At 40.1% G+C, this 12,500-nt stretch overlaps 2 protein-coding genes across 2 annotated transcripts in view; one reads left to right on the top strand and one right to left on the bottom strand.

Moving 5' to 3' along the window:
- Window positions 1-1,473, top strand: part of ptprb (protein tyrosine phosphatase receptor type b) — a 65,700-nt gene extending 64,227 nt beyond the window's left edge. The window contains exons 29-30 of the mRNA XM_056455268.1: window positions 891-1,000; window positions 1,117-1,473. Of these exons, the coding sequence (XP_056311243.1) occupies window positions 891-998 (108 nt within the window). The 3' untranslated portion in view covers window positions 999-1,000; window positions 1,117-1,473. The remainder of the gene's footprint in view (window positions 1-890; window positions 1,001-1,116) is intronic.
- Window positions 1,474-3,780: 2,307 nt separating this feature from the next.
- Window positions 3,781-12,500, bottom strand: part of ptprr (protein tyrosine phosphatase receptor type R) — a 42,672-nt gene continuing 33,952 nt past the window's right edge. Inside the window, exons 9-12 of the mRNA XM_056455267.1 lie at window positions 11,861-11,971; window positions 11,009-11,166; window positions 8,933-9,046; window positions 3,781-5,704 (exon numbers count right to left, since the gene is read on the bottom strand). Of these exons, the coding sequence (XP_056311242.1) occupies window positions 5,611-5,704; window positions 8,933-9,046; window positions 11,009-11,166; window positions 11,861-11,971 (477 nt within the window). The 3' untranslated portion in view covers window positions 3,781-5,610. The remainder of the gene's footprint in view (window positions 5,705-8,932; window positions 9,047-11,008; window positions 11,167-11,860; window positions 11,972-12,500) is intronic.

Genomic DNA, 12,500 nt, shown 5'->3' with positions numbered 1-12,500 from the left:
ATCGATTCGGTTCAATTCGATATCTCGGTGCATAGACAGTTTTATATTGGGGGGGGGGGGGGCTGTCTGTATTAACACACACACCTGTAACAAGCTGTCTGTATAAACACACACACACAGAGACACAAAGCACAAAAATTTCTGCATTTTTAAGAAGTCGTAAATACTCGCGCTCGCCTCCCATAGTAAGCTACGGCGCACATTTTCTGCTATGACGCGGAGCGCGAGATGCACTCAACGTTACGCTGCATGAATTTTTTAATTAGCCTACATTAGAAACAGTTAATTTTGTCATGGTATGAAATGTAATCCTAGGAAAGGCAAAAATAAATAAACGAAATAAGACCTTTGTTACGAAATCCACGACTGTGTATACCAAATTCAAGGCTATTAAGGCCTTAAGTTGAGATTATCCAATTTAAGACTTTTTCAATGCTTTTAAGACCCCGCGGGTACTCTGTAGTCAACATTTTAATGTTTTCTTTTCAAAATGGTCCTAGAACAATAATGGGTTTTGTTCAATAGTTTTAGGACCACTTTGATAAAAGGTGACGATCGTCTTCAAATGTTGACTACTGTATATTAAATAGTGATGGGATCATTACCTGAAGCTTGGCTCATCTTACCGACTCGCACTTTGAGTCTCGTTTAGCGAGATTCGGTTTGCCGGAATGTCATTCAAATGTTATGAGTTGATCACACCATAAACAAGTCATAACTAGAATGCTACTAGCCAGAGACGATCATTGTTTACCTGGGTCTTTGGTCTCTGGTTAGCTCCGCTTCATCAAGGAAGCGTTCGATTAAATGTGTAGGTTGTTTCTGTATGTTTAACGAGATCCCTGAATTGCTTTGTAAGCACCCTGACATATTTAACTTGTCTCTTGCAGTGTCAGTATGCTTACATCCATCAGTGCGTGCGGGATGTTTTGAGGGCTCGCAAACTTGGCTGTGAACGAGATAACCCCCTTTTCCCCATATACAACAACATCATTTAAAGGTAAGCGTTGTGCCTTCATTTGGACAGTCACATCCTGATTTTATCCATGGGAAAGTGTTCAGTAACCATGAAATCAGAATGGACCATTCTTACGTCCGTCCCGTATCTTTTTTCAGTTTTTGTGTTCAGGATCACAAAGTCATTTGGCCGTATTGGACAAGAAAAGAAGCACCAATACCTTTAGTAGCAGTGATATAAGAGATATATGCTTTATTTTTATACTTTATAAACGTTTTTTATGATATACTTATGTACATGCAAACCTCCATTTGTAATTATTTATGTTTTATGCTAATATAAGTAGACTGTATATAGACACAAATTGGACATTGCCATTCGTTTTCTTAAATGTATAATCAACGGCCTACAGAGGATGAGCTTTCATTCTTCTGGAGCTTGCGAATAAAAATCACAGCTGTTCTCTATTGGATTCAGTACACAAATAATGGTGTTAATAAATGATATAAGACAAAGTCTCACTGGTTTTGTTCTAAGCTTTTCCACTAATGTATACTACATGAGCTGCTTTTATTAAAGGAATTCCTGCTTCTGAATCTTCTTTCATTACGTAAGATCCTTCCTGCAGGCACAGGATGTCAACATGACGCCTGATCGTGGGATGTTGCATTTTGGGTGGAAATGAATATCGGGATGACGTCAGAACATAACGTGAGATGGAATTGGTCACTTTTCAACTTAAAAACAACCAAATATCAACATCTATTGGTGTTACAGCTGTTGTGTGGACGTTATCACTGTGACGTCTATCAGACATTGGATTTTGGTTGCCATACCTGATGAAAAAATATCAGCATTTGACGTCAATATGACGTTTGTTTAAGATGTTGTCTAGACATTGGATTTTGGTCACTTACCAACACAAACTAAAAACGACCACATATCATCTGACATCGTTATATTGGACGTCAAAATATTGTACATTGAATTTTGGTCAACCAATATCACGACCTAAATCTGACCTAATATTAACGTATTATGACATTGTGTGCCTGCTGGGTTGGGACCTCTAAAGCCTCATTCACACTACGAGCGACTTGCAGTGGCAAAATGACCATTCATTTCAACAGAGAGTGAACGACTTCCAGCGACCTTCGTCTATGCAAGTGACAGCCAAGATGTCCTCGCTGCAGCCCGCAGCTTGATGACATAGGTGATCGTCAACTACGTAGCGGACCTTGCTACTGTGACGGTTGGATTTAGTGTAGGGGGAGGTATAGGCGATCGTCAACTACGTAACGGACATTTTACCGCCCACTAAGCTAACGTCCATGCTACTGTGACGGCTGGGTTTAGGGTAGGGGGAAGTGTAGGCGATCGTCAACTACCGCCCACTAAGGTAACGCCCATGCTACTATGACGGTCTGGTTTAGGGTAGGGGGAGGTGTAGGCGATCGTCAACTACGTAACGGACTTTGTTCAGCCCACTAAGGTAACGCTCATACTACTGTGACGGTCTGGTTTAGGGTAGGGGGAGGTGTAGGCGATCGTCAACTACGTAACAGACTTTGTTCAGCCCACTAAGGTAACGCTCATACTACTGTGACGGTCTGGTTTAGGGTAGGGGGAAGTGTAGGCGATCGTCAACTACGTAACAGACCTTGTACCGCCCACTAAGGTAACGCCCATGCTACTGTCACTGTTGGGTGTAGGGTAGGGGGAGGTGTAGGAAATCATCAACTACCGCCCACTAAGGTAACGCTTATGCTACTGTGACGGTCTAAGGTAGGGGGAAGTGTAGGCGATCATCAACTACGTAACAGACCTTGTTCAGCCCACTAAGGTAACGCCCATGCTACTGTGACGGTCTGGTTTACGGTAGGGGGAAGTGTAGGCGATCGTCAACTACGTAACGGACCTTGTTCAGCCCACTAAGGTAACGCCCATTCTGCTGTGACGGTTGGGATTAGGGTAGGGGGAGGTGAAGGCAATCGTCAACTACCGCCCACTAATGTAACGCTCATGCTACTGTGATGGTCTGGTTTAGGGTATGACGGTTTACTATGAAGGTTGGGTTTATGGTAGGGGGAGGTGTTGGCGATCGTCAACTATGTAACAGACCTTGTAGCGCCCATGCTACTGTGACGGTTGGGTTTAGGGTAGGGGGAGGTGTAGGCAATCGTCAACTATGTAGCAGACCTGGTCAACTATGTCATCAACTGCGGGCTACAGCGAGGACTGTCTCGCGACAGCGACCATTGGCAACCAGGTGGGCATGTCGAGCGACGCAACAAAGTTGAAAATCCTTCAGCTTTATGCAAATGAAGAGCGACTTTCTTGAGCAAAAGCCAATAGGAGCACTGATAGAGCTCACGTGACCCTCTCTCAGCTCGCTCAGAGGCCGGTTGTCTCCGTGCTGTTGACCTACGCAGACCTGCGTTTGCAGCAGGTCGCCTACCAGAGCGACAGGCAGCTACAAAGTGGCTGCTAGTGTGAATGAGGCTTTAGGAGGATTCGAATAACAGATTTTGTCTGTGCAGTGTATCAAGTTGAGTCTCCGCAGTGATTCCTCATAGAGAGCTACGTCAGTTTACACTCTAAAAAAATCTGAGGATTACATTGGAAACCCCTCAATCCTCACCTTGCACTCCTCTAGAACACCACTCACAGTCAAGCTTCACGATATGTTGGTGCAAATCCATCCCACATGCAAAAAAAACAAGGGAACTAATCTACACGTGTGAACACACCCCATAGAAACCAAGGCAAATGAGGAGACGGACATGCAGAATGAAAAAACTTCCAAATAAGAGTCTTAGAACTCATCTGAGGATTCATTTATTGGCAGTAATGACCACAAAGTCAGACTCACGCTTTCTGTCGTCTGCTTTCTGACTAGGCGACGTTACACTTGCTTTCAAAAACACATCTTGACGTGACAGGTTTCATTAACAGCATAACTGATGAACAAAAAACAATGTAAACATGTAGTATTATGGCTTAGGGTGATGGTTTGACATCGTTATAGGACCAAACGTACAATGCAAATGACCGTCTGTCTAGCATTAACACATATCTTTGAAATGTTTCTGGACCAAGTTATGCATATATAATATACATCCCATAACACAAGACTATAGTCAATTCTACCACAACTATAGATTCGAAACAGCTCAGAGTTTGGGTCGCTTGCCCTCACTGCGCGAGACATCCATATGTGCAGACTATAATGTGGTTATTTACAGTATTCACATCAACCGTCATGAAGCAGAAACAGGTAAAGTCGCTGACTGCCTAACATTAAAGCCCACATAGTGGAAAGTATATAGCGTAACAGTGCGCACTGACAATTACCATATTTTATAAAAGTATCCGGTAATATAACGATCATTTTCATAATAATAAATACAATACAAAAAAAAACGAATATCTTCTCTCGTACAATAACATACATTTAATTCCTAAAGCAATGAACAATTGCGGGATTAGCAGCAAAATCCTCGTGGTCCCAGTATACTTCAACCATCGCACTAAGATGTAAGCATTCTGGGAGAGGGGTGTATTAAAATATTAGTAATTAATGTTACTTCTTTGACTTTTCTTCTACATTTTATATATATATTTACATTATCCCAAATGTATTTGCTTGTGTTCCTTTTGGATTGTTAGCTGAACCGTTGCTAAATAATTCCGTTCATTGTTATGATCGCTATCCCCTAAAATTAGGATTATCAAAACTCCACCTCCGCTCAGGATCAGCGGCAAGTCTCTAGACCAGGGGTCACCAAACTTGTTCCTGGAGGGCCGGTGTCCTGCAGATTTTAGCTCCAACCCTAATCAAACACACCTGAATGAACTAATCAAGGTCTTACTAGGTGTACTTGAAACACCCAGGCAGGTGTGTTGAGGCAAGTTGGAGCTAAACCCTGCAGGGGCGCCGGCCCTTCAGGACCGAGATTGGTGACCTTGCTCTAGACAATTCAAGCAACCCATATTTTTAAGTTGAACAATGAAAGTTGACAGCTGTTTGTTGTGTGTATTGACTCCAGACGACACAACACGACTTTTTGAGGCATTCGGTCTCAGTCTAACATTCAACATTTCTTTCACAGAGCTCTAAATTCATCAGCGGCGATGGGAAAACACAGTCCGAAAACGTAGAAAAGAACATCGTAAGTTGTTAGCAGATAATACAAACATGAATATATTCTATCGTCGATGTCTTATTATCATACGGTCACACACAGGACATGACCTCATTTATATATACCTCATTTATACTGCAGCATCAAGACAATTCAGTATTGTTACAACGCACAGACGCATAATCTGAAGAAATAAAAGAAGATAACTGATATAAAAGTTATATATACTGTTTCTAGGTTTAAAAAAATGACGTATTAAAACTATACCTTGTAGGGTCAAACTGACACGCTTTACCTCTAGCGTCAAAACAGCCTTGAAAATCAGGACGTTCGTTTCTTTTGAGAAGTTATACACGTTTTGACGATAGCAGTGTGCAGTACTTGCCTTGGACTTTAATAATCCCCGCAGATCCACCTTAACAAACATGATCTCCTGCCTTCTCAGAAAGCTCATGGCTGAAGCAGATCTCCTGATACGAAAAGCGAAGCTCCAGTTCATGCTCAAACTCATTGTCCAGCCTCTGCAGGAAGGCCACTTTCATAGAGACTCAAGGCATGGTGCACGAACTCATACTGTTCCTCGGTCTGGATCATTCCACCCCTGTGGAAAAGCACCACGCGTGACTAGCAGATTAGCAACAACAATCACAATACACTATTTATGCAAACCTTGTTACATTTTTAATTATGCAAATCATGTTACTATTACTCTCAACGCAGGCTCATTCTGATGCGTACCCCTATATACATTTCTGGAGAGCACCAAATACGTTCCAGGAACTACGTTTTTTTTTTGCAGTTTTCGCGAATCCGTCAGAGGCCGATGTGTACGCTTTTTGAGATCTCAAATTTCTCTTGCGAGTGCCAATTCGCGCCTGCTGTTCTCATGTAAATCCACCAGAGGCTGCTGTCGACTGACTGACTGACCGACCAATAGCCCCGCCCACCTCCTAAACCCAACCGATAGTGTTTTCAAAAGCACCGATTGACCAGTGCCCACCCCCTTCCCTAAACCCAACCGACAGTGTTTTCAAAAGCAATCCCGTAGAAGAAAAGTCCTCAGGGCCGGCTGATTTTTACCACGTTTTCAGATTTGACCACATTCTCACCCTGTTATTTACTTGTTTATTTTATTTTTTGACTTTTGTTTTGCCTTGGGTTCTGGAACCGTTCTTTACCAGACTCGAATCCCATCGTCACGGTCAACTCCTCTCTGTGTCTCAAGTCCGCTGACGTACGTGGTGAGTCACTGGACAAATTGGTAACAGCGGAAAAGGCGTCCACATGGAGGTAAGCGGTCAACATCATACCGCCCTGTAGCGTTCGTTTTAAAGATGAAATGCAGCCATACGTTCCTCTGGCTATGTAATTCGAGCTCTCCAGAAATGTATACAGGGCTACGTTTTCAGAATGAGCCTATGTTGATTACTCTTCTTGTTGACGTTATATTAAACAATCCTCGACTAGAGCTGATTTAATAATCAGGGTTCCCACACTTTCATGGACACCAGATACAAGGACATTTTAAACCACCATTCATTTTAAATTGAAGTCATACCGTAGGATATGTAGCGCCATGAAGGTGTACTTACTGATATTTACGTTAAAAACGTCAGAGTAATTTTCACAAATTGACCAATTGAACTTTAATTCAAGAGTTCACACTTAGCTGATGATTGATTATAAGGCTTGTTTGGCATGCTGTCCCGGGAGAGACCCCTAAGCTCATAAGATCCTCGAGCTCAGGCCTCCCTCCCGTTAGTAAGACGAGAGGGGAGTTTGAGCTCAGGTAGGTCTCGAGAACTCCCCTGCTTATTATATAAGTAATGGCATGCTGATTAGGAGCTCATCAATAGTGCCAATTTGGTTTGGTCAATTCACCTATGTCGCATGTCTTTGGACTTTGGGAGGAAACCGGAGAACTCGGGAGAAACCCACGCAAGCATGAGGAGAGCATGTAAACTCGGCACAGAAACGTCTACTGGCCAAGTAAGAATTTAAACCAATCACATTCTAGCTGTGAGGCAACAGTGCTAACCACTGGGTCGCCCAGTCAAGGAAAAGAGGGAGGAGTAGGGGTGGAAGGGGGATTCTTCAAGACGGAAATAACTAAGGTAAGAAACTCTGACTATTTAAAGTGAGTTAGGAATCATCCAATTGGTGAGTCCTGTGTTGCTAATGCAGCACCAGCTGTGGTCAATCATAGAATCAGAATCAGAAAGAGCTTTATTGCCAGGTATGTTCACACATGCGAGGAATTTGTTTTGGTGACAGAGCTTCTACAGTGCAACAGGATTACAGAGACAGGACAAAAAACTGATAATAAATATATTTAAAAAAAATAGAAGTAAGTAGTGAGTGCAAATATACAGATTGACAAGTGTATGTACGTGTTTATTACTATATACAACGTTATATGTGCAGCTGTTATGTGCAAATTGGCATGTAAAGTGTGTGGTTAAATAAGTGTATATGTGTATAAAAGTGTATGGCAAGTAGAGATGTTGGTTCCGCAATTATTATCATCAAGTGTTCATGAGATGGATTGCCTGAGGGAAGAAACTGTTTCTGTGTCGGGCTGTTCTGGTGCGCAGTGCTCTGTAGCGTCGACCAGAAGGTAAAAGTTCAAAGAGGCAGTGTGCTGGGTGTGAGGGGTCCAGAGTGATTTTGGCAGCCCTTCTGCTCGCTCTGGATAAGTACAGTTCTTGGGGAGTAGGAAGGGTTGTACCAGTGATTCGCTCAGCAGTCCGAACTATTCGACGTAGTCTTTGGAGGTCGTACTTAGTAGCTGAGCTAAACCAGACAGTTATTGATGTGCAGATGACTGATTCTCTCGAATCCTCTCGAAATTAGTTTATAAATAAACTTCACTAATATTTGTTAAATTCAATACTGCTACCATTCAAATGCGCTTTCTGAAATATTAATAAAATGTGCATTTTTTAGATTGGGGTTTCACGGTGGCGCAGTGGGTAGCACGATCGCTTCACAGCAAGAAGGTCACTGGTTCAAGCCTTGGCTGAGCATTTCTGGGTGGAGTTTCCTCCGGGTGCTCCGATTTCCCCCACAGTCCAAACACATGCGCTATAGGTGAATTGAATAAGCTATTGGCCGTAGTGTATGAGTGTGAATGCAAGAGTGTATGGGTGTTTCCCAGTGTTGGGTTGCGGCTGGAAGGGCATCCGCTGCGTAAAAACATATGCTGGATAAGTTGGCGGTTCATTCTGCTGTGGTGACCACTGATACATGAAGGGACTAAGTTGAAAAGTAAATAAATGAATGAATTTTTTTAGATTTAAATGTAAGATTTTGAAAATAAATGAAGATTTCCTCAGTTTTCTTTCTGTTTTGACTGCAGCACAGTACAACTGTTGAAATAAAACCGTAAACTAATTTTATTCTAAATCGAATTCAAGCTCTTTCAATGACCTGTGTTTGTTTTTCAGTACTTTCCAGGTCTTGAATCCATGTGTCTGGAATTCAAGTACTTTCAAGAAGCGTGGGAACCCTGAATAAAAATGTACTGTCCCTGTTTATTTTTAAACTCCCAAGTAAGATTTCAATACTATTTTGAGCACTGCACAAGAAAACGTCCCTGGTTTACGTCTCAGAAATCTGGTCACCTGAGTGAATAAATGAACTACTATCCATGTAAAGACCCATTTTAGAGGACTTTAACTTTCGGTCAAAAATCGTACTTATTTTGTACATTCGATATTTAGTCCCAGCACAAATGTACAATATTAATGTTTCCGATGGGATGAACTGGATATCATTCTTCTTCCCAAAATACATTTGTATTTTCTCTAATGCACTGAAAGAGTCATACCTGTCTTTCCTGAGCTGACACACAATTCCCAGCACATCCACAAGTCCCTCCAGCCCCAGCTGACGACAGCCGATCGTCGTGGCCATGAAACACCCCGTCCGACCGATTCCAGCACTACAAAACAAAAAAGCTTTCGGTTTGTTTCGCGGTTATTTTAGTAAATGAAAGACTAGAACTATTGGTCAAACATTTTTGTTAACAAGTAAATATACAAGTAAATAACAAGTAAATAACAAGTAAAAGATCAAATTACAATGAAACGAAACTAAAAACAGTTACTAAAAAACGAACTGAACTGAAATTAAGTAAAAAAAGTAGCAAAAAACAAAAAAATCGTTTTGGTTTTCATGTTTAGGTTTATAATGCAAATATAAACCAGGTGTTGTGATCGACAGCGGTGGTTTCTCCGCTGGAAATTACTTCCGCTATTTCTACCGAACTACAACTCCCAGAACTCTTTGCACTCAACAACTCCTGCCACAGCTGACAATAATCACTCACACACATACACAGCTGAAACTCATCTTCACTGATTACATAAACTATATATACCACTCACTTTCACAGACACTTTGCTGAGTCTTGTTTACTTGCTAAAATTAGTGTTTTTCCTTTGTCTAGTCTTCCGGTGTTTGACCTTTCGCTTGTTTACCGCGTTTGAGTCTTTTGCCGCCTAGCCTGACCATTCGCCTGTTTTTGACCTTGTTTTTTGGATTACTTCTATGCTCCTGTTGGTGACCGTTGCCTGCAAGACTTTCCTTTAATAAACTGCAAGTGGAATCGCACGCCTGTTATCAGCATCCGATCGTTACGCTAGTTGTTTAACTGCTTAATTTAACGAAGTTTAACTGAATTCGTCAGAGTTTTTACGTTTATACATTTAAGTTGCGCTTGTATGCTTTTGGGTTCGATGCTGGTTCAAACTATTTTATTTTTATGACTAAAATGTTTGCGCAAGCGTTACTTTGCTCTGGAAGACACTAGACGTGTTCGGTTTACTGTAAAAACTAAAATGACTAAAAACGAAACGCATAAAAACTAAATAGAAACGTGTTCAATAAGAAAAACGAAACTAAAACTGAAGCAAAACCATTCATGAAGCTAGCTGAAATAAACCTGAAATGTAAAAATAGTATTTAAATAAAAACTCGAATAAAAATACGAATATTATATGTTAACCTTGCTTTGTTTGTATTTATATTGAATTATAAAGTATTACATATACTGTTGTAGAAACTAATATTTAAAGGGTTCCTGCTCTAAGCGAAATGCGATTAAAACTGGCAAAGTCTATTCGAACAAGTCCACGCTCTGCGAATCAACTGCAAAAATTTTCGTGTATATAGCCATGAGAGCGGAGCAAGGCCGGTGGCATTAGTGTTAACGACTGTCACCTGTGTGCACCACCTGTCTCAAGTCTCATGGAATAGCTCTGGATCTTAAAAGATGGCGAGACAGCAGTGCAAGACGAAATAGGACCAGGCATGAACACCTTATGGTTGGTTTTTAGGGGTTCACCAACTTCATTTTCTAATGTTGTTGAAGAGGTTTTAACAGTATGATTATTTTGGTTAATCATTCATCGAATTTGCTTGATTATTAATAGGTGAACACTTTCTCTCAGTGTTTGCTTTATATAGATTACAGAGAGCGATGATTCTTGAGCTCAAAAAAGTAGGAAAATCTAAGATGTGTGTGTTTGTGTATATTTTCACAGCAAAATTACACCAAAAATTCCACAAATTTTGAGAAATCACCAAAAAAATCTGTAATTTTAGGCCTAAGATGGACTGAACAGACAAATAAACACAGAATTTTAATAGATACAGTCTAGTGACTGCATTTCATGTCTGGTTCATAAGTGGGGAAAATAAAAACTAGCAATGAAAATAGCCTAACCATAACAACAGACAAAACAGATGAATGTATAAATGGGAAGAGAATTTAAAATGACAAACAAATGACCATTCCCTGACTTTCAATGTCTGGAAGAGACCTTTAAAATTCTGTGATATTCCAGGAAGTTCCCTGACTCGTGGGAAGCCTGTATTTGATTCTGCTGGTAAGCTCCCGTACCTGCAGTGGACAATAACCGGCCCGCTGGACGTCCAGCCTCTCCTGTCCTCCTCCACATCATTAACTAACTGCAGCAGGGGTCCGGCACTCTCTGGGGTCTTATGATCGGGCCATGATGTGTACCAGTAATGCTGCACTTTACGACTCTGGCCTCCGTTCTGAGAAAACACAAGAGATGAGTAAAAGTGTCTGCCAAATTGAAGAAATATACATTTACACTACAACAATAATTGACTGCAAATATTACTAATGAATAGCAACCTTTCACAATATGTCAGTATATGCAAATTATATGAATTATGTATGTATTATTATATATACGACTCATATCTGGATTTCACATACATCAAATATGTTACATTTGTAGCATATATTTCAAAATATTGCAAAAAATGTCTGCTTGCATACATATGCATGTATGTGTATGTGTATATATATATATATATATATATATATATATATATATGTATATGTGTGTGTGTGTATGCATGTATGTGTATATATACACATACATACATGCATACACACATATATATATATATATATATATATATATATATATATATATATATATATAAACACACATATATATATATATACACACACACACACACACACATATATATATATATATACATATATATATCTATATAAACACACATATATATATATATATATATATATATATATATATATATATATATATATATATATATATATATATATATATACATATACACACACACACACACACACACACACATATATATATATATATATATATACACACACACATATAGGTAAGCTCAGTATCACTAATCATCAAAGACTGTAATTTTGAAATGCAAATACCTTTAGATTAAGCGTGCGGATTATATAGTGGTCACATTCCTTCACATTATTAACAGAGACCTCCACCTTCCCATAGATGCCCCTTTTCTCAGGCCAGTAAAGAACACATTTCTGGAACAGTAAAACAAAAACCTTTTTACATCCATAGTCCTTTTTTATTTCATAGAGTTTTGTATTTTAATCAGCCCAAGCTCATTAGAAATACATGCATCAGTCTACATGGTTGCGAAATGTAAAATACGTCGCTGCGGGTGCGTTTTGTTGTACGATTCAGATGAAAAATCCACTAGAGGGTGCTGTTTACATTTTTGCGAATCTGAAATACGTTAATTAGTGTGCGTTTTATTGTACATTTTCAGATACACATCCTTCTTGTACACATGCAGGAGAAGGCGGAGCTTGTTGTACAGCTCAGCACTGAGCTGAACCCTTCCCTAAACCCAACCAACAGGGAGAAAAGTGCACTGCAACCATCGTTTTACCTTGATTTTACATTACTTTTTTCTCTTTTGTGGAAGCATGCGTCACCGGACTCAAACTGAAGCACTCTGCATCACAAATACAAATCTTAGGGGAGTTGTCCATATGGAGATATATAGGTGACGCAAATATTTCCAATAACAAGCGCCATACTGCCCCC

Source organism: Danio aesculapii, chromosome 4 (genome assembly GCF_903798145.1).
Source record: "Danio aesculapii chromosome 4, fDanAes4.1, whole genome shotgun sequence".
NCBI lineage: Eukaryota > Metazoa > Chordata > Actinopteri > Cypriniformes > Danionidae > Danio > Danio aesculapii.
The sequence above is the reverse complement of the archived record's forward strand: the minus strand, read 5'-3'. Positions and strand labels throughout refer to the sequence as shown.